Source organism: Salmo salar, chromosome 08 (genome assembly GCF_965601325.2).
Source record: "Salmo salar chromosome 08, fSalSal1, whole genome shotgun sequence".
NCBI lineage: Eukaryota > Metazoa > Chordata > Actinopteri > Salmoniformes > Salmonidae > Salmo > Salmo salar.
The window spans coordinates 6,881,560-6,902,757 of NC_138298.1; the positions used below are offsets into that span (position 1 = coordinate 6,881,560).

Below are 21,198 nucleotides of genomic sequence, written 5' to 3' on the forward strand. Positions count from 1 at the left end.
GGGCGGCCAGCTCTAGGAAGAGTCATGGCGGTTCTAAACTTCTTCCATTTAAGAATGATGGAGGCCACTGTGTCCTTGGGGATCTTCAATGCTACAGAAATATTTTGGTACCCTTTCTGTCTCTGAGCTCTACGGACAATTCCTCCAACCTCATGGCTTGCCTTTTCAAATCAGGTCCAATCAATTGAATTTACCAAAGGTGGCCTTCAATCAAGTTGTAGAAATGTCTCAAGGATGATCAATGTAAACAGGATGCACCTGAGCTCAATTTCGAGGCTCATAGCAAAGGGTCTGAATCCTTACATTTTTTTATACATTTGCAAAAATGTATGAAAACCTGTTCTCACTTTGTCATTATGGGGTATTGCGTGTAGATTGCTGAGGATGGTTTTTTAAATGCATTTTAGAATAAGGCTGTAATGTAACAAAATGTGGAAAAAGTCAAGGGGTCTGAATACTTTCTTGATGGCACTGTATATATAGGAAAGACACCAAGAGACAAAAATACTATTCAAATATTCATATTATATACAGTACAGTTAAATTTGATTTTTAGAAAGAGGAGAGGCGCTGTGATACAAGTCGTTTTTTCATCTGTTTTTTTAAAGCATTCCACGATGACATTGCTCTATACATAACTGAGCAACGCATGCAATCCTTTTTTTCATTTGGGTACTGTGAAGAAACCCATAGTGGTGTATGTATGCCTGTTTGAAGTGTATGCAAATAGATTATACAAGTGGTTAGGCATTTCCAACACACAAATGTTTATTAAAATGACTAGAAGAGAAGTAGTCAATTTCTTCTCAACCCTCAATCATGACAGACTATCATGCATGCTGTTGATGTTAGTTCTGTGTGTGAAGTTAAGGGCAAGGCGTGCTGCTTTGTTTTGAGCCAGCTGCAGCTTTGCTAGGTCTTTCTTTACTACACTTGACCATATTACCTTACAGTAATCAAGATGGGACAAGATCAAAGCCTGAAGAAATAGTACAGTTGATCTTTGTGTCAATAATGTAGAACATGTTTCTATAACATACATACCTCTCCCCATCTTCACAACTCTACCGTTCAAAAGTTTGGGTCACTTAGATATGTCCTTGTTTTTGAAAGAATATCACATTTTTGTCCATTTAAAATAACATCGAATTGATCAGAATTACAGTGTAGATATTGTTGATGTTGTAAATGACTATTGTAGCTGGAAACGCCAGATTTTTTATGGAATATCTACATAGGCGTACAGAGGCCAATTATCAGCAACCATCACTCCTGTGTTCCAATGGCACGTTGTGTTAGCTAATCCAAGTTTATCATTTTAAAAGGCTAATTGATAATTAGAAAACCCTTTTGCAATTATGTTAGCACAGCTGAAAACTGTTGTTCTGATTAAAGAAGCAATACAACTGGACTTCTTTAGACTAGTTGAGTATCTGGAGCATCAGCATTTGTGGGTTCGATTACAGGCTCAAAATGGCCAGAAACAAAGAACTTTCTTCTGAAACTCGTCAGTCTATTCTTGTTCTGAGAAATGAAGGCTATTCCATGTGAGATCTCGTACAACGCTTTGTACTACTCCCTTCACAGAACAGCGCAAACTGGCTCTAACCAGAATAGAAAGAGGAGTGGGAGGCCCCGGTGCACAACTGAGCAAGAAGACAAGTATATTAGAGTGTCTAATTTGAGAAACAGACACCTCTCAAGTCCTCAACTGGCAGCTTCATTAAATAGTACCCGCAAAACACCAGTCTCAACGTCAACAGTGAAGAGGCGACTCCGGGATGCTGGCCTTCAAAAAAATGTGCTTTTCTTTCAAAAACATGGACATTTCTAAGTGACCCCAAACTTTTGAACGATAGTGTATATATATATATATATATATATATATATTGTTTTAACCCTTATTTAACTAGGCAAGTCAGTTAAGAACAAATTCTTATTTACAATGACGGCCTACACCAGCCAAACCTGGACGACGCTGGGCCAATTGTGCACCGCCCTATGGGACTCTCAATCATAGCCGGTTGTGATACAGCCTGGATTCAAACCAGGGTGTCTGTAGTGACGCCTCGAGCACTGAGATGCAGCACCTTACACCACTGCGCCACTCGGGAGCCAAATACGACTTGACCATGATAACTGACCATCCAATGTTACTCCTAGGAGTTCAGCTTCTTCAACTCATCCAATGGTCACACCCTTTATGCACAACTTCAGTTGAGGTTTAGGTCTAAGAGAATGCTTTGAACCAAATACAATGCTTTGGTTGTAGACGTATTTATGACCAGTTTATTGTTAATTTCCCATTCTGACACTGACTAACTACTTGTGAAGAGTCTCAGTGAGCTTACTAGCTGTAGGTGCCGATGTGTAGAGTGTGCAATCATCAGCATACATTGTCATTTTAGACAAGTGGCAAATCATTTGTAAAAATTGAGTAACGGCCCAAGGCAACTGCCCTGAGGGATACCGCACTGTACATATCTGATGTTAGAGAAGCTACCATTGAAGAATACTCTCTGAGTTCTATTGGATAAGTAACTCTCCAACCATGTGATGGCAGGTGATGTAAAGCCATAACAAGTGAGGTTTTTCAATAACAATTTATGATCAATAACATAAAATGCAACATTGATATCTAATACAGCTCCAACTATCATCTTATTATCCATTTATTTTAGCCAATCATCAGTCATCTGAGTCACTGCAGTACAAGTTGAGTGCCTTTCCCTATATGCATGCTGAAAGTCAGTAGTTAACTTGTTCTTTAAAGAATATACTGAACAAAAATATAAACGCAACATGGAAATTGTTGGTCGCATTTTTCATGAACTGGAATAAAAGATCCCAGAAATGTGCCATAGGCAAAAAAAGTTTATTTCTCTCAAATTTTGTGCAAAAATGTGTTTACATCCCTGTTAGTAAGCATTTCTCCTTTGCCATGGCATATCAAGAACCTTGTGCTGGGGACAATAAAAGGCCTCTCACACAACACAATGCCACCAATGTCTCAAGTTTTACAGGGAGCTTGCAATTGGCATGCTGACTGCAGGAATGTCCACCAGAGCTGTTGCCAGAGAATTAAATGTTCGTTTCTCTACCAAAAACCTGCCTACGTCGTTTTTAAAGAATTTGGCAGTACGTCCAACTACCCTCACAACCGCAGACCACGTGTAACCACACGAGCCCAGGACCTCCACATCCGGCTTCTTCACCTGATGAAACTGTGGGTTTGTACAACCGAAGAATTTATGCACAAATTGTCAGAAAACGCCTCAGGGAAGCTCATCTGCATGCTCGTCATCCTCACCAGGGTCTTGACCTGACTGCAGTTTGGCCTCTTAACCGACTTCAGTGGGCAAATGCTCACCTTCGATTGGCCACTGGCACCTAGGAGAAGTGTGCTCTTCATGGATAAATTCTGGTTTCAACTGTACCGGGCAGATGGCGTTTATGGCGTCATGTGGGCGAGCGGTTAGCTGATGTCAACGTTGTGAACAGAGTCTCCAATTAGGGTGTAATCAGCCAACAATGTCTCTGGATTTTCCCTCAGCAGTTTTAGTATGTGATGCTGTTTATAATGTTCAGAGTTTTTTTCTGCTGGTAGATCAAATGGAATATGCCAAGCTCATGCTACTGTTGCCATTGTTATTTTTAGAACTTGAGTATTGATGCATGTCAGTGGCGGCTGGTGGGAGGAGCTATAGGAGGATAGGCTCATTGTAATGGCTGGAATGGAATAAAGGGAACGGAGTCAAACATGGTTTCCATGTGTTTGATACCGTTCCATATATTCCATTCCAGCCATTACAATGAGCCTGTCCTCCTATAGCTCCTCTCACCAACATCCACTGATGCATGTAAGTTTTAAATAATGCACTATTTATAATGAAAATATAAAGCTATTAGTTGTGTAATTTAGTATAGTTAACATTGTACACACCAATAACAATGTCCAGAACAATCCTACCTCTCCTTTGTGTGTGTTTTTGTTTGTTGGTTGACTTTCTAATGCCTTGTACTGTCTTTCCTTTAGAAATCCTCCAAATCAATTATTTTTTCTGTTGGTTTTATCCTCTTTCTCATGTTCCTTCTCGATGCCCTAGTCCCTCAAGCTTGCCCTTGTTGCTTCTTGCTAGATGATCAAGATGACTTAGTAGACTAGCTAGCCTTTAGCCAGGTTGATCACTCTCTCAAAAATCTCTCTCAAAATCTCAAAATCAAACAATCTTCTCAAAGGAAAAACATCTACTAACATCTCCAGATATGGAGAACACAGCACTGCATTGAAACAACCAAACTGTTCACTAAATACAAAATAATTTAACAAAAATAATAACATTTTACGAGGAGCTCTCCCTAACTGCTGCTGCTCAGTTAGATTATGATGTCACTATACTCTATACATGGGCCGTGTGCATTTTCTGCTGGTGTATCCTGAGGCAGCTCCTCTCTGAGAACCTCTTTCCGCACTGCATACAGGCAAACGAACTCTCTCCTGTGTGGACCTTCAGGTGCATCTTCAGCCGCTGCTGGCGGGAGAACCTCTTCTCACACTGGGTACAGCTGTATGGTTTCTCCCCTGTGTGGACCTTTTGGTGCCTCTTCAGGTTGAATGAGTGGGAAAAACTGGCCCGGCACAGATGGCAGCTGAACGGTTTCTCCCCTGTGTGCATCCTCTGGTGCCTCTTCAGACTGGATGAGTGGGAAAAACTGGCCTGGCAAAGGTGGCAGCTGAATGGTTTCTCTCCTGTGTGTATCCTCTTGTGGATCTCCACCTGTTTGGGGAAACTGAAGGCTTTCCCACAGAATGAACACGGGAAGTGCTTCTCTTTGCCACCGTATCTACTGATAGCATTACTACTACTGTCATTAGTCATCGGGCTTGTGTAGGCATTTAGTGTTGAGGCACTGGCATTGTCTGAGGTCTGGTTTAACATTAGGAGAGTGTGAGGAGGACGAAGGCCAGGGAGTGTCTGTGTTGTCGCAGGGTCCATGTTCCAGTTGATAGATCCTATAGAAGGCAGGCTGAAGGCAGCATCTGTTAGGGGGTTAACCTGAGGCTCCATCAGTCTCTCTGAATCACAACTATAGGAGCAGGACGGAGCATCGCTAGCCAAGTCTTTGTCTGTTCTCTCCTGCCGCATACGGACACCTCCCCGTCTCTGCAGACCAAATCTACGCCTCGCCCTGGTCTCAGCCAGTCTGTTGTCATAGAGACTAGGTTTGGATGTTGCTTTGCTTTCGGCTGTCTGTTTCTGATTATGGTTAACAGTGTTGTTCCCCAACCCAGAGATGAGGACACTGTCCCATCCAGTGACCTCCGCTTGACCATTGGCTGCACACGTCTGGGAATCCAAGATGGCCGCCCAGTCTCCTCTGTTATCCTCCAGCCAACCAGCTGCAGGAAGAGGTTAGAAAGTAGACTTTTTATTTTATTTTAAAGTCAATAACCTGGTCAAGTTCATTTATTATGTCTGCGTTTGTATGTAAACATAAGTTGTACTGATTTCATTTTATGAATGAAGAAAAACAAAACAGTTGCCAGGTGCATTACTGTGTGTAGACAATATGCATTGTTTTACGTCAGATAATAGTGAGACGATTCCTCCAGCACTGATGAGGGATGAGCCTTGCATAGAAACGATGCTACCTGTCGGAAGACAATGGGCTATATGCATTTCTCCCTTACCTTGCTCCCCCATTTTTTGTCCACTCTGCAGATCAATGCTCTCTGGTCCATCTTCCATTGTCTTTTCTTTGACCAGCAGCAGATCAGGCTTCCTATCCTCCATGTCTACTGACTGTAAGAGATACAGAGTGAGAGGATGTTGGATCAAGAAATCTGATATGAGCACCCTGCTATGGAGCATCTTCTGATCGGGCAATGAGGGATTGCTATGAGTACTATGCAAACATGTTAGTTGATTTGATTACTTGACAGTTTTTAATGGTTTGATTATTCAAAGGCATGGTCCCACACTTGATAACCCCTTACATTTGTTGAAATTGGCCTATATGGATAAGGCCAAATTGAAATGTTTCTAACAGATGAACTATACAAAGCATATGCATTACCATGGTAGCAATTGAAAGAGAAGACTTTGGAGATTATATGGAAATTATAAGACCAAACGTAAGGACATAACAGTTCACCTGACACAAGATTGAATCCAAACATGACACTGTTGATTTTATGTGCATTTTACATTTACTGTACTTTTCACAGCATTTGTCAATTTCTGAAATCTGAAAATACTCTGGATACATTCAGTAACATAATAAAAATATTCATTGAAACTTTGGAGTAGGTGCAAGATAAGAAAAAACAATGACAAGGGTTTGAGTGAGAGGTCTAACTGGTGTGACACCACACCTCTCCAAACTGCACAGTTCCTAAGTAGTTTCAATGCATTTTTATTACGCAAGGAAAAAGCCTTCAACTACACTACATGGCCAAAAGTATGTAGACACCCCTTCAAATGAGTGGATTTGGCTATTTCAACCAGACCCGTTGCAGGTGTATAGAATCAAGCACACAGCCATGCGATCTCCATAGACAAACATTGGCAGAAGAATGGCATTACTGAAGAGCTCAGTGACTTTCAACATGGCACCATCGTAGTATGCCACCTTTACAAAAAGCAAGTTAGTCAAATTTCTGCCCTGCTAGAGCTTCCCCGGTCAACTGTAAGTGCTGTTTGTTTTATTTACTTATAAAAACAAATTTAAGTGGGTAGATCAGCTTTAATATTGCAGATAGATTCTAGCTTCCATAAATGTAATTGCCTGCATGATTTCCAATCGCCTATATATATATTTGTTAAAATACACAAACACACACACACCCCATTCCAGGGTTTTTCTTTATTTTTACTATTTTCTACATTGTAGAATAATTGCGACGACATCAAAACTATAAAATAACACATATGGAATCATGTAGTAACCAAAATGTGTTAAACAAATCAAAATATATGTTATATTTGAGATTCTTCAAAGTAACCACCCTTTGCCTTGATGACAGCTTTGCACACTCTTGGCATTTTCTCAACCAGCTTCATGAGGTAGTCACCTGGAAGCATTTCAACAAAACAGGTGTGCCTTGTTAAAAGTTAATTTGTGGAATTTATTTCCTTCTTAATGGATTTGAGCCAATGGTTGTGTTGTGACAAGGTAGGGGTGGTATACAGAAGATAGCCCTATTTGGTAAATGACCAAGTCCATATTATGGCAAGAACAGGTCAAATAAACAAAGAGAAACAACAGTCCACCATTACTTTAAGACATGAACGTCAGTCAATACGCAAAATGTCAAGAACTTTGTAAGTTTCTTCAAGTGCAGTCACAAAAACCATCAAGCGCTATGATGAAACTAGCTCTCATGAGGATCTCTACAGCAAAGGAAGATGCAGAGTTACCTCTGCTGCAGAGGATAAGTTCATTAGAGTTACCAGCCTCAGAAATTGCAGCCCAAAAAAATTCCTCACAGAGTTCATGTAACAGACACATCTCAACATCAACTGTTCAGAGGAGACTGCGTGATTCAGGCCTCCATGGTCGAACTGCTGCAAAGAAACCACTACTAAAGGACACCAATAAGAAGACGAGACTTGCTTGGGTCAAGAAACAAGCGCAATGGACATTTGACCGGTGGAAATCTGTCCTTTGGTCTGATGAGTCCAAATTTGGGATTTTTGGTTCCAAACGCCGTGCCTTTTGGAGATGCAGAGTAGGTGAACGGATCTTCTCTGCATGTGTGGTTCCCACCGTGAAGAATGGATGAGGAGGTGATGGTGTGGGGATGCTTTTCTGGTGACACTGTCAATGATTTATTTAGAATTCAAGGCACACTTAACCAGCATTCTGCAGAGATACGCCATCCCATCTGGTTTGCGCTTAGTGGGATTATCATTTGTTTTTGAACAGGACAATGACCCAACATACCTCCAGGCGGTGTAAGGGCTATTTGACCTCAACCGAATTGAGATGGCTAGGGATGAGTTGGACCGCGGAGTGAAGGAAAAGCAGCCAACCAGTGCTCAGCATATGTGGGAACTCCTTCAAGACTGTTGGAAAAGCATTCCAGGTGAAGCTGGTTGAGGGAATGCCAAGAGTGTGCAAAGCTGTCATCAAGGCAAAGCGTGGCTACTTTGAACAATCTAAAATATTTTTGGGTTACTACATGATTCCATACAGGTGAAGTCAGAAGTTTACATACATTTAGGTTGGAGTCATTAAAACTCGTTTTTCAACCACTCCACTTTTTTGTTAACAAACTATAGTTTTGGCAAGTTGGTTAGGACATCTACTTTGTGCATGACACAAGTAATTTTCCAACAATTGTTTACAGACAGATTATTTCACTTATAATTCACTGTATCACAATTCCAGTGGGTCAGAAGTTTACATACACCAAGTTGACTGTGCCTTTGAACAGCTTGGAAAATTCCAGAAATGTATGTCATGGCTTTAGAAGCTTCTGATAGGCTAATTGACATCATTTGAGTCATTTGGAGGTGTACCTGTGGATGTATTTCAAGGCCTACCTTCAAACTCAGTGCCTCTTTGCTTGACATCATGGGAAAATCTAAAGAAATCAGCCAAGACATCAGAAAAATAATTGTAGAACCCCACAAGTCTGGTTCATCCTTGGGAGCAATTTCCAAATGCCTGAAGGTACCACGTTCATCTGTACAAACAATAGTACGCAAGTATAAACACCATGGGATCACGCAGCCGTCATACCGCTCAGGAAGGAGACGCGTTCTGTCTCCTAGAGATGAACGTACTTTGGTGCGAAAAGTGCAGATCAATCCCAGAACAAAGGACCTTGTGAAGATGCTGGAGGAAACAGGTACAAAAGTATCTATATCCACAGTAAAACGAGTCCTATATCAACATAACCTGAAAGGCGGCTCAGCAAGGAAGAAGGCACTGCTCCAAAACAGCCATAAAAAAGCCAGACTAGGGTTTGCAACTGCACATGGGGACAAAGATCGTACTTTTTGGAGAAATGTCCTCTGGTCTGATGAAACAAAAATAGAACTGTTTGGCCATAATGACCATCGTTATGTTTGGAGGAAAATATGTATCTAAACTTCCGACTGTATGTGTTAATTAATAGTTTTGATGCCATCACTCTTATTCTACAATGTAGAAAGTAGTAAAAATCAAGAAAAACCCTTGAATGAGTAGGTGTGTCCCAACTTTTGACTGGTACTATCCATACAGTGCACTCAAAGTATTCAGACCCCTTCACTTTTTCTACATTGTTACGTTACAGCCTTGTTCTAAAATATATTTAAAAAAAAATGTATCCTCATCAATCTACACACAACACCTCATAATGACAACAGGTTTCAGACATTTTGCTATGAGACTCAAAGTTGAGGTCAGGTGCATCCTATTTCCAAGGATCATCCTTGAGATGTTTCTACAACTTGATTGGAGTCCACTTGTGATAAATTCAATTGATTGGACATGATTTTGAAAGGCACACACCTTTCTATATAAGGTCCCACGTTTGATAGTGTATGGCAGAGCAAAAACCAAGTCATGAGGTCAAAGGAATTGTCCGTACAGCTCAGAGACAGGATTGTGTACAGGCACATTTTTTCTGCAGCTTTGAAGGTCCCCAAAAACACAGTGGCCTCCATCATTCTTAAATGGAATTAGTTTGGAACCACCAAAACTCTTTCTAGAGCTGGCCACCCGGCCAAACTGAGCATTCGGGGGAGAAGGGCCTTGGTCAGGGAGGTGACCAAGAACCCGATGGTCACTCTGACAGAGTTCCTCTGTGGAGATTGTAGAACCTTCCAGAAGTACAACCATCTCTGCAACACTCCACCAATCAGGCCTTTATGGTAGAGTGGCCAGACAGAAGCCACTCCTCAGTAAAAGGCACAAGACAGCCTGCTTGGAGTTTGCCAAAAGGCGCATAAAGGTCTCAGACAATGAGAAACAAGATTCTCTAGTCTGATGAAACCAAGATTGAACTCTTGGGGCTGAACGCCAAGCATCATGTCTGGAAGAAACCTGGCACCATCCCTACGGTGAAGCATGGTGGTGGCAGCATCATGCTGTGGGGATGTTTTTCAGCAGCAGGGACTGGGAGACTAGCCAGGATCAAGGGAAAGATGAACAGAGCAAAGTACAGAGAGATCCTTGATGAAAAACTGCTCTAGAGCGCACAGGACCTCAGACTAGGGTGAAGGTTCACCTTCCAACAGGACAACAAATCAAAATCTTATTTGTCACATGCTCCGAATACAACAGGTGTAGACCTTACAGTGAAACGCTTACTTACAAGCCCTTAACCACCAACGCTTTAAGAAGTAAACAAAGTTAAGAAGTAAAAAAATAGATAAGTAAAATTTTTTCAATAAAAGTAACAAATAATTCAACAGCAGCAGTAAAATAACAATAGCGAGGCTGTATACAGGGGGTACCGGTACAGAGTCATTGTGTGGGGGCAGCGGTTAGTCGAGGTAATTGAGGTAATATATACAGTGCCTTGCAAAAGTATTCATCCCCCTTGGCGTTTTTCCTATTTCATGTAATGGACATACACAAAATAGTCCAAATTGGTGAAGTGAAATGAATAAAAAAAACTTGTTTAAAAAAATGCAAGAAAATATTAAAAACGGAAAAGTGGTGTGTGCATATGTATTCACCCCCTTTGCTATGAAGCCCCTAAATAAGATCTGGTGCAACCAATTACCTTCAGAAGTCACATAATTAGTTAAATAATGTCCACCTGTGTGCAATCTAAGTGTCACATGATCTGTCACATGATCTCAGTATATATACACCTGTTCTAAAAGGCCCCAGAGTCTGCAACACTACTAAGCAAGGGGCACAACCAAGCAAACGGCACCATGAGTTGTGGAGAAGTACAGATCAGGGTTTGGTTATAAAAATAATATCAGAAACTTTGAACATCCCACAAAGCACCATTAAATCCATAAAAAAAATGGAAAGAATATGGCACCACAACAAAGCTGCCAAGAGAGGGACGCCCACCAAAACTCATAAACCAGGCAAGGAGGGCATTAATCAGAGAGGCAACAAAGAGACCAAAGATAACCCTGAAGGAGCTGCATACTCCAATTTCCGCTGTGGAGCTATCTGTCCATAGGACCACTTTAAGCCGTACACTCCACAGAGCTGGGCTTTACCGAAGAGTGGCCAGAAAAAAGCCATTGCTTAAAGAACAAAATAAGCAAACACATTTGGTGTTCGCCAAAAGGCATGTGAGAGACTCCCCAAACATATGGAAGAAGGTACTCGGGTCAGAGGAGACTAAAATTGAGCTTTTTGGCCATCAAGAAAAACGTCCAGCGCAAATCCAACACCTCATCACCCCGAGAACACCATCCCGACAGTGAAGCATGGTGGTGGCAGCATCATGCTGTGAGGATGTTTTTCCATTGGTAGGGACTGGGAAACTGGTCAGAATTGAAGGAATGATGGATTGCGCTACAGAGAAATTCTTGAGGGAAACTGTTTTCAGTCTTCCAGAGATTTGAGACTGGGACGGAGGTTCACCTTCCAGCAGGACAATGACCCTAAGCATACTGCTAAAGCAACACTCGAGTGGTTTAAGGGGAAACATTTAAATGTCTTGGAATGGCCTAGTCAAAGCCCAGACCTCAATCCAATTGAGAATCTGTGGTATGACTTAAAGATTGCTGTACACCAGCAGAACCCATCCAACTTGAAGGAGCTGGAGCAGTTTTGCCTTGAAGAATGGGCAAAAATCCCAGTGGCTAGATGTGCCAAGCTTATAGAGACATACCCCAAGAGACTTGCAGCTATAATTGCTGCGTAACGTGGCTCTACAAGGTATTGACTTTGGGGGGGGTGAATAGTTATGCACGCTTAAGTTTTCATTTTTTTTTGTCATTTCTTCTTTGTTTCACCATAAAAAATATTTTGCATCTTCAAAGTGGTAAGCATGTTGTGTAAATCAAATGATAGGAAAAATGCCAAGGGGGTGAATACTTTCGCAAGCCGCTGTACACTACCGTTCAAAAGTTTGGGGTCACTTAGAAATGTCCTTGTTTTTGAAAGAAAAACATTTTTTTTGTCCATTAAAATAACATTACTTTGATAAAAAAATACAGTGTAGACATTTTTAATGTTGTAAATGACTATTGTAGCTGGAAACGGTTGATTTTTTAAAATGGAATATCTACATAGGCGTACAGAGGCCCATTATCAGCAACCATCACTCCTGTGTTCCAATGGCTTGTGTTAGCTAATCCAAGTTTATCATTTTAAAAGGCTAATTGATCATTGCTGGCCTTCTAGGCAGAGTTCCTCTATCCAGTGTCTGTGTTCTTTTGCCCATCTTAATCTTTTTATTGGCCAGTCTGAGATATGGCTTTTTCTTTGCAACTCTGCCTAGAAGGCCAGCATCCCGGAGTCACCTCTTCACTGTTGACTTTGAGACTGGTGTTTTGCAGGTACTATTTAATGAAGCTGTCAGTTGAGGACTTGTGAGGCATCTGTTTCTCAAACTAGATACTCTAATGTACTTGTCCTCTTGGTCAGTTGTGCACCGGGGCCTCCCACTCCTCTTTCTATTCTGGTTAGAGCCAGTTTGCGCTGTTCTGTGAAGGGAGTAGTACAGAGCGTTGTACGAGATCTGCAATTTCTCGCTTGGAATAGCCTTCATTTCTCATATCAAGAATAGACTGACGAGTTTCAGAAGAAAGTTCTTTGTTTCTGGCCATTTTGAGCCTGTAATCGAACCCACAAATGCTGATGCTCCAGATACTCAACTAGTCTAAAGAAGTCCAATTTTATTGCTTCTTTAAATCAGAACAACAGTTTTCAGCTGTGCTAACATAATTGCAAAAGGGTTTTCTAATGATCAATTAGCCTTTTAAAATGATAAACTTGGATTAGCTAACACAACGTGCCATTGGAAGACAGGAGTGATGGTTGCTGATAATGGGCCTATGTAGATATTCCATAAAAATCTGCCGTTTCCAGCTACAATAGTCATTTACAACATTAACAATGCCTACACTGTATTTATGATCAATTTGATGTTATTTTAATAGCCAAAAAATTTGCTTTTTATTTCAAAAACAGTGACCCCAAACTTTTGAATGCTAGTGTACATGTAGGAAGAGTTAAAGTGACTATGAATAGATAATAAACAGAGAGTAGCAGCAACATAAAAGAGGGGTCTGGGTAGCCCTTTGATTAGCTGTTCAGGAGTCTTATGTCTTCGGGGTAGAGGCTGTTAAGAAGCCTTTTGACCTAGACTTGGTGCTCCGCTACCGCTTGCTTTTCGCTTGCCTTTTTCTTTTCCTGTGGTCCACAATCATCTCCTTTGTCTTGATTATGTTGAGGGAGAGGTTGTTGTCCTGGCACCACATGGCCAGGTCTCTGACATCCTCCCTATAGGCTGTTTCATCATTGAGCAACCCTAAGCACACAGCCAAGACAATGCAGGAGTGGCTTTAGGAGAAGTCTCTGATGTCATTGAGTGGCCCAGCCAGAGCCCGGACTTGAACCAGATCGAACATCTCTGGAGAGACCTGAAAATAACTGTGCCGAAATGCTCCCCATCCAACCTGACAGAGCTTGATAGGATCCGCAGAGAAGAATGGGAGAAACTCCCCAAATACAGGTGTACCAAGCTTGTAGCGTCATACCCAAGAAGACTTGAGGCTGTAATCGCTGCCAAAGGTGCTTCAACAAAGTACTGAGTAAAGGGTCTGAATACTTATGTAAATGTGATATCAGTTTTGTATTTGTAATATATTTACAAAAATGTCAAAAAAACTATTTTTACTTTGACATTATGGGGTATTATGTGTAGATTGATGTGTAAAAACAATTGAATCCATTTTAGAATATGGCTGTAACATAACAAAATGTGAAAAAAGTCAAAGGGTCTGAATACTTTCCGAATCCACTGTACACACATACATACATATATATATATATATATATATATATACATATACATACACATACATATATATATATATATATATACACACACACACACACATTAAATACATATACACATATATAAATAAACAACTTTAAAAATATATATTTTACTTTATTATTTTAACGACAACATTTTAGCTTCTACTTCCAGCTTATACATCCAAAAAAGTGTAAGAGATACTGTTGCATGTAGGTCTAGATTATTTATGGATTGATCATATAGAATTATCAACACATTCTTTTAAGAACTCCAAAGACTCCAAAGCAATTGCATGTGGTGCAAGAAACACTGAATTGCTGCTTTTTTCTATTATCAAGACACCTGCTGGTAACTTTAAGCTGGTTAAGACAGCTCACGACGTTTCCTAAATACTGTATCGGTCAACTAGGCATGGCTCTAATCACTAAAGAGGCTTCACGCATAACTTTTATTTTTACCCAGCAGAGTAAAATGGATCTATTCTCAGCACTTATGACAAATATTCTACTTGGAGACGCTTTGTGAATACACACCCTGATGTATACAAAATTGTCTCAATGGAAGTCTTAGAATGAAAAGTCCCATTTTGTGTTTATTAAACATAAACAAGTTTTAAATACACCATAAGAAAACCACACATACACGTCTCAACAAAAAAAAAAACATAATGAACTTGAGAAAGTGCATTCATTTTCTCATTAAACCTTTACACTTGTGGACATTTGCCTATATGGAAAGGGCCATATTGAAATGTTTCCCACAGAAGAAATGTAAAAAGAATATGCATTACCATGGTTGCAGTTGAAAGTGAACATTTTGGTCTGATCATTTCCCCATGATCTCCAAACGGTGAGGACACAACAGTTCACCTCACAAGACTGAATCCAAACGCGACACTTGATTTCATGTGCATTTTACTGGACTTTGCCACATTTGTTGATAACAAAATCTGAAAATACTCTGGATCCATTCAGTAACATGATAATAACACTATTGGAAAAATTGGGGTAGGTGCAACATAAGGCCAACAAATGACAAGGGTTTAAGTGAGGACTAACTGGTGAATCCAAATGGACACACACCTCTCCAAACCGTGCAGTTCCTACATCATTTTAATGATCTTTTATGATTCAAGGAAAGAGCCTTCAAATATAAGGTGCTTTTTGAGCTCCCCTAGCTTCGATGTTGAGGAACTGAAGCAAGCACACTTCTATTTATAAAAATATATATATACACAAATTACACAGCCCTGTGTTCCCACCATAACACAATTACTATCGTTGTATAAGCAATGCAAACATTTTCCGTTATAAATCTCAATCTGGGTCAGGTGGGCATCATTTTAAATCTTATTATTTTTCCAACATGACTAACTAAGTTATAAAATACGATCTTAGTGTATTCTCCTTTTTTTTGGGTAGGCACAAAACTACCTCCATACTTCCATTCATTGTTTTAATCAGGACTGGTCACCTTCTGACAAGTCTTGTGACACTTATGGGGGTCGTAGAGCAAAACAGAGAACATCATGTTCGGGAGAGCCTCATCTTTCCATAGAGTGGTCATATTAGTTTTGTAGGCCAAACCGTTCGGACGCTACAGATGTTTTTGTGAGAAGTGTCGTGGAATTATTGTAATCAAATGGAGAGACTTTTTAGATTTCTTCAAAACAATCAAACTGTATTATTTCACTCCTGCAGTAATGGAGCTGAAAACCCGTGACATTTACAGTATCAACGTTCGTCATGTTTTATGTACAGTGACAAGGATGACATGTGTCATACCCTGGGTTGTCCTGAACAGAATGAACATGTTTGTCGTATTGCGAAGAAAATTTGAAGTGGAACACGCACCTGAATGCACTTATGACTCCATTCTACGTGCACCAAAATGCCGATCTGTTTGTCTAAAGTGCCTTGTCAAAGCCTAACACTGTAAGTTCGTATTTTAGAACTTAGCTAGTCATGTTGGAAATATAATAAGCTTTTAAATGATTCCCACCGGACCCAGAATGAGATTTAGAATGGAAAGTTGTTGCATTGCTTAAATGCCTTATATGTCACGCATTGTCTCGATGCAATATTCTACCCAGAAATATTCAACACTGAAATATGTTACTCTCGGTACTCCAAATGCATCTGTGGAGCTTTCCTGCTGACTACAATTCAAATTAACTGTTGTCTTTAATGTAAGGTTTGATCTAAAAGTCAGAAGCTATCGAGTGGAGTGGTTACTTTCTTTTTCAGCTGGTGTATCCTAAGGTAGCTCCTCTCTGAGAACCTCTTTCCGCAGTGCATAGGAGGCCTCTATCCCGTGTGGACCTTCAGGTGCATCTTCAGCTGGTTCTGGCGGGAGAACTTCTTTTCACACTGGGGGCAGCTGTAGGATTTCTCCCCTGTGTGGATCCTCTGGTGCCTCTTCAGGTGACCAGCCTGGGTGAAGCGCATGTGACACTGGGTACAGCTGAAGGGTTTCACCCCTGTGTGAAGCCTCTGGTGCCTAGTCAGGTTGGAGGAGTGGGAGAAACTAGCCTGGCAAAGGTGGCAGCTGAATGGTTTCTCCCCCGTGTGCATCCTCTGGTGGATCTCTACCTGTTTGGGGAAACTGAAGGCTTTCCCACAGAATGAACACGGGAAGCGCTTCTCTTTGCCACTGGATCTGCTGATAGCGTTACTACTACTGTCATTTGTCAATGGGCTTGTGTAGCCATTTAGTGTTGAGGCACTGGCATTGTCTGAGGTCTGGTTTAACAGGAGAGTGTGAGGAGGATGAAGGCCAGGGAGTGTCCGTGTTGTCTCAGGGTCCATGTTCCAGTTTATAGATCCTATAGAAGGCAGGCTGAAGGCAGCTCCTGTTAGGAAGTTAACCTGAGGTTCCATCAGTCTCTCTGAATCACAACTATAGGAGCAGGACGGAGCATCACTAGCCGAGTCTGTGTCTGTTCTCTTCTGCCACATACGGACACCTCCCCGTCCCCGGAGACCAAGTCTACGCCTCGCCCTGGTCTCAGCCAGTCTGTTGTCATGGAGATTAAGTTCGGTTGTTGTTTTGTGTTCGACTGTCTGTTTCTGGTTGTGGTTAACAGTGTTGTTCCCCAGCCCAGAGTTGAGGACGCTGTCCCATCCACTGACCTCCACTATGTCGCTTCTGGTCCTGGCCTTCTCAGTGATGTTATCCCCTGGGCCCTTGGCTGCACAAGTCTGGGAATCCAAGATGGCTGCCCAGTCTCCTCTGTTATCCTCCAACCAACCACCTGCAGGAAGAGGTTACAAAATACTTTACAAACATGGCAGAGAACATATGGAGTTTTTTGTTTGACAATCACCTGGTCAAGTTCATACACTATAATGTGTTTAAAACAATAGCCAGGTGCATCACTATTCCCATTGAAGATCTATTACTGCATGTAGGATATATGTATTTCTCCCTTACCTTGCTCCCCCATCTTTACTCCACTCAGCAGATCAATGCTCTCTGGTTCATCTTCTATTGTCTCCTCTTTGACTAGCAGCAGATCAGGCTTCCCATCCTCCATGTCTACTGACTGTAAGAGATACAGAGTGAGATGATGTTGGATCAATAAATCTGATATGAGCACCCTGCTGATTGGGCAATGAAGGACTGCTATTAATACTATGCAAACGTGTTAGTTGAATTGATTACTTGACACTAATGGTTTGATAACTCAAAGGCATGGTCCCACACTTCATACAAAATGAATCAAGACCTGGGCCCGTATCCACAAAGAGTCTCAGAGTAGAAATACTGATCAAGGATCAGCTCCCCACCTACATAGTCTCATTCCTTATGATCTATGATCAGCTCTGAGACACTTTGTGGATACGGGTCCTGACCTAATACCATTCAGACAGTAGTTTACAGTAGGCTCACCTCAGTGAGACTGTGTGTGGTCCTGTGCTGCTCAGCTGGTTCCTCTGTGGGTTCAGGAGGTGGTGTAGTCTGGTTGTCCTCCATGACCATGGTCCCCTCAGTGTTCCCCAGACTCTCCTCACACCCCTCATCCTTTATCAGCTGCACCTCGTGTCCCTCCTCATCCTGGAAGAGAGATGATACAGATTACACAGACATACACTCCCTCAGGTACGTACACACACATACACAGATAATAACTTTCAACATGGAGTGTTTACCCATCCCCACTATGTTTGAGTCCTATACTGTAGTTACAGAATGACTTCATTATTATTAAACCCATCATGGTGGACATAAATATGATGTGGGTAAATATGAGTCAGCTATGATAAGTCAAAAGTCAGACAAACCTGACTAAACTATTTTGACATGTACAGTAGGTGTTTGCTAGTGTGTGAGTATGTGTAGGTATTTTTAGTATTTGGTTCTAAAGAGCTGTTGTGTATATGCAGAATAGGGTGAGATCAGATGTGATGTATACTGAAGAGAGTCTCAATGAAAGTCTTGGAATGAAACACCCCATTTTGTGTTTATTAAACATAAACAATTTGTAAATACACGATATGAAAACCACACATACACGTCTCAACAAAGAATCTGCATAATTCTTTTATTTTCCCTTTATTTAACCAGGTAGGCCAGTTGAGAACAAGTTCTCATTTGCAACTGTGACCTGGCCAAGATAAAGCATAGCAGTTCAACGCATACAACAACACAGAGTTACACATGGAATAAACAAAACATACAGTCAATAATACAGTAGAACAAAATAAAACAGAAAGTCTATATACAGTGAGTGCAAATGAGGTAAGATAAGAGAGTTAAGGCAATAAATAGGCCATGGTGGCGAAGTAATCACAATATAGCAATTAAACACTGGAATGGTAGATGTGCAGAAGATGAATGTGCAAGTAGAGATACTGCGGTGCAAAGGAGCAAGATAAATAAATAAATACAGTATGGGGATGAGGTAGTTGGATGGGCTGTTTACAGATGAGCTATGTACAGGTGCAGTGATCTGTGAGCTGCTCTGACAGCTGGTGCTTAAAGCTAGTGAGGGAGATATGAGTCTCCAGCTTCAGTGATTTTTGAAGTTCGTTCCAGTCATTGGCAGCAGAGAACTGGAAGGAAAGGCGGCCAAAGGAGGAATTGGCTTTGGGGGTGACCAGTGAGATATACCTGCTGGAGCGCATACTACGAGTGGGTGCTGCTATGGTGACCAGTGAGCTGAGATAAGGCGGGGCTTTACCTAGCAGAGGCTTGTAGATGACCTGGATCCAGTGGGTTTGGCGACGAGTATGAAGCGAGGGCCAGCCAACGAGAGCATACAGGTTGCAGTGGTGGGTAGTATATGGGGCTTTGGTGACAAAACGGATGGCACTGTGATAGACTGCATCCAATTTGTTGAGTAGAGTGTTGGAGGCCCTTTTATAAATGACATCGCCGAAGTCGAGGATCAGTAGGATGGTCAGTTTTACGAGGGTGTGTTTGGGAGCATGAGTGAAGGATGCTTTGTTGCAAAATAGATTTTAGATTTAATTTTGGATTGGAGATGCTTAATGTGAGTCTGGAAGGAGAGTTTACAGTCTAACCAGACACCTAGGTATTTGTAGTTATCCACATATTCTAAGTCGGAGCCGTCCAGAGTAGTGATGCTGGACGGGCGGGCAGGTGCGGGCAGCGATCGGTTGAAGAGCATGCATTTAGTTTTACTTGCATTTAAGAGCAGTTGGAGGCCACGGAAGGAGTGCTGTATGGCATTGAAGCTTGTCTGGAGGTTTGTTAACACAGTGTCCAAAGAAGGGCCAGAAGTATACAGAATGGTGTCGTCTGCGTAGAGGTGGATCAGAGATTCACCAGCAGCAAGAGCGACATCATTGATGTAAACAGAAAAGAGAGTCTGCCCGAGAATTGAACCCTGTGGCACCCCCATAGAGACTGCCAGAGGTCCGGACAACAGGCCCTCCAATTTGACACACTGAACTCTATCAGAGAAGTAGTTGTTGAACCAGGCGAGGCAATCATTTGAGAAATCAAGGCTGTTGAGTCTGCCAATAACAAGGTGGTGATTGACAGAGACGAAAGGCTCGGCCAGGACGATGAATATGGCCGCACAGTAATGTCTCTTATCGATGGCGGTTATGAAATCATTTAGGACCTCGAGCGTGGCTGAGGTGCACCCATGACCAGCTCTGAAACCAGATTGCATAGCGGAGAAGGTACGGTGGGATTCAAAATGGTCGGTAATCTGTTTGTTAACTTCGTAAAGTGTATTCATTTTCTCATTAAAAGTGCCCAGGGAATTGTATTCTGCAGTTGAATGGAAGTAATGAACTAGTCATGTGTGAACATCATATAGCCTACACCAGTGTTTCCCAACTCCAGTCCTCCAGTACCACCAACAGTACACATTTTTATTGTAGCACGAGTTGAATGAGGTATGCATGTCCGGGGCTACAACGAAAATGTGTACTGTTGGGGGATTTGAGGACTGGAGTTGGTAAACACTTGCCTACACAGTACAAACACTATGTAACATACTTTTTAGGCTTATACTGTATATGCCTTATACAGTGCCTTCAGAAAGTATTCACAGCCCTTGACTTATTCCACATTTTGTTGTATTACAGCCTGAACTCAAAATGGATTAAAAATATTTTTTTCCTCACCCATCTACACACAATACTCCATAATGACAAAGTGAAAACATGTTTTAGAAATTTTTGCAAATGCATTGAAAATATGTCCTTTACATAAGCATTCACACTTCTGGGACAATATATGTTAGAATCACCTTTGCATCGATTACTGCTATGAGTCTTTCTGGGTAAATCTCGAAAAGCTTTGCACACCTGGATTGTACAATATTTGCACATTATTCAAGCTCTGTCAAGTTGGTTGTTGATCATTGCTAGAAAGCCATTTTCAAGCCGATTTAAGTCAAAACTGTAACTATGCCACTCAGGAACATTCAATGTCGTCTTGGTTAGAAACCAGTGTATATTTGACATTGTGTTTAAAACCTGTTTGGTAAAGGCGTGCTGCTAGCGGGACACCTCGACAACATCCGGTGAAATTGTAGAGCGCCAAATTCAAATTAAATTACTATAAATATTTAACTTTCATAAAATCACAAGTGTAATACATCAAAATAATTTTAACTTCTTGTTAATCCAGCCGCCATGTCAGATTTCAAAAAGGCTTTACGGCGAAAGCAAACGATTATCTGAGGACAGTGCCCCGCATACAAACACATGAAAATCATATCTTAACCAGGCAGGTGCGACACGACAGTCAGAAATAGCGAT

At 41.3% G+C, this 21,198-nt stretch overlaps 1 protein-coding gene across 1 annotated transcript in view; it reads right to left on the reverse strand.

Annotated features, from left to right (window-relative positions):
* Positions 1–2,584: 2,584 nt before the first annotated feature.
* Positions 2,585–21,198, reverse strand: part of LOC106609871 (uncharacterized) — a 34,762-nt gene continuing 16,148 nt past the window's right edge. The window contains exons 4-8 of the mRNA XM_014208892.3: positions 17,849–18,013; positions 17,390–17,501; positions 17,089–17,210; positions 5,693–5,804; positions 2,585–5,401 (exon numbers count right to left, since the gene is read on the reverse strand). Coding sequence (XP_014064367.2) covers positions 4,401–5,401; positions 5,693–5,804; positions 17,089–17,210; positions 17,390–17,501; positions 17,849–18,013 — 1,512 coding nt within the window. The 3' untranslated portion in view covers positions 2,585–4,400. The remainder of the gene's footprint in view (positions 5,402–5,692; positions 5,805–17,088; positions 17,211–17,389; positions 17,502–17,848; positions 18,014–21,198) is intronic.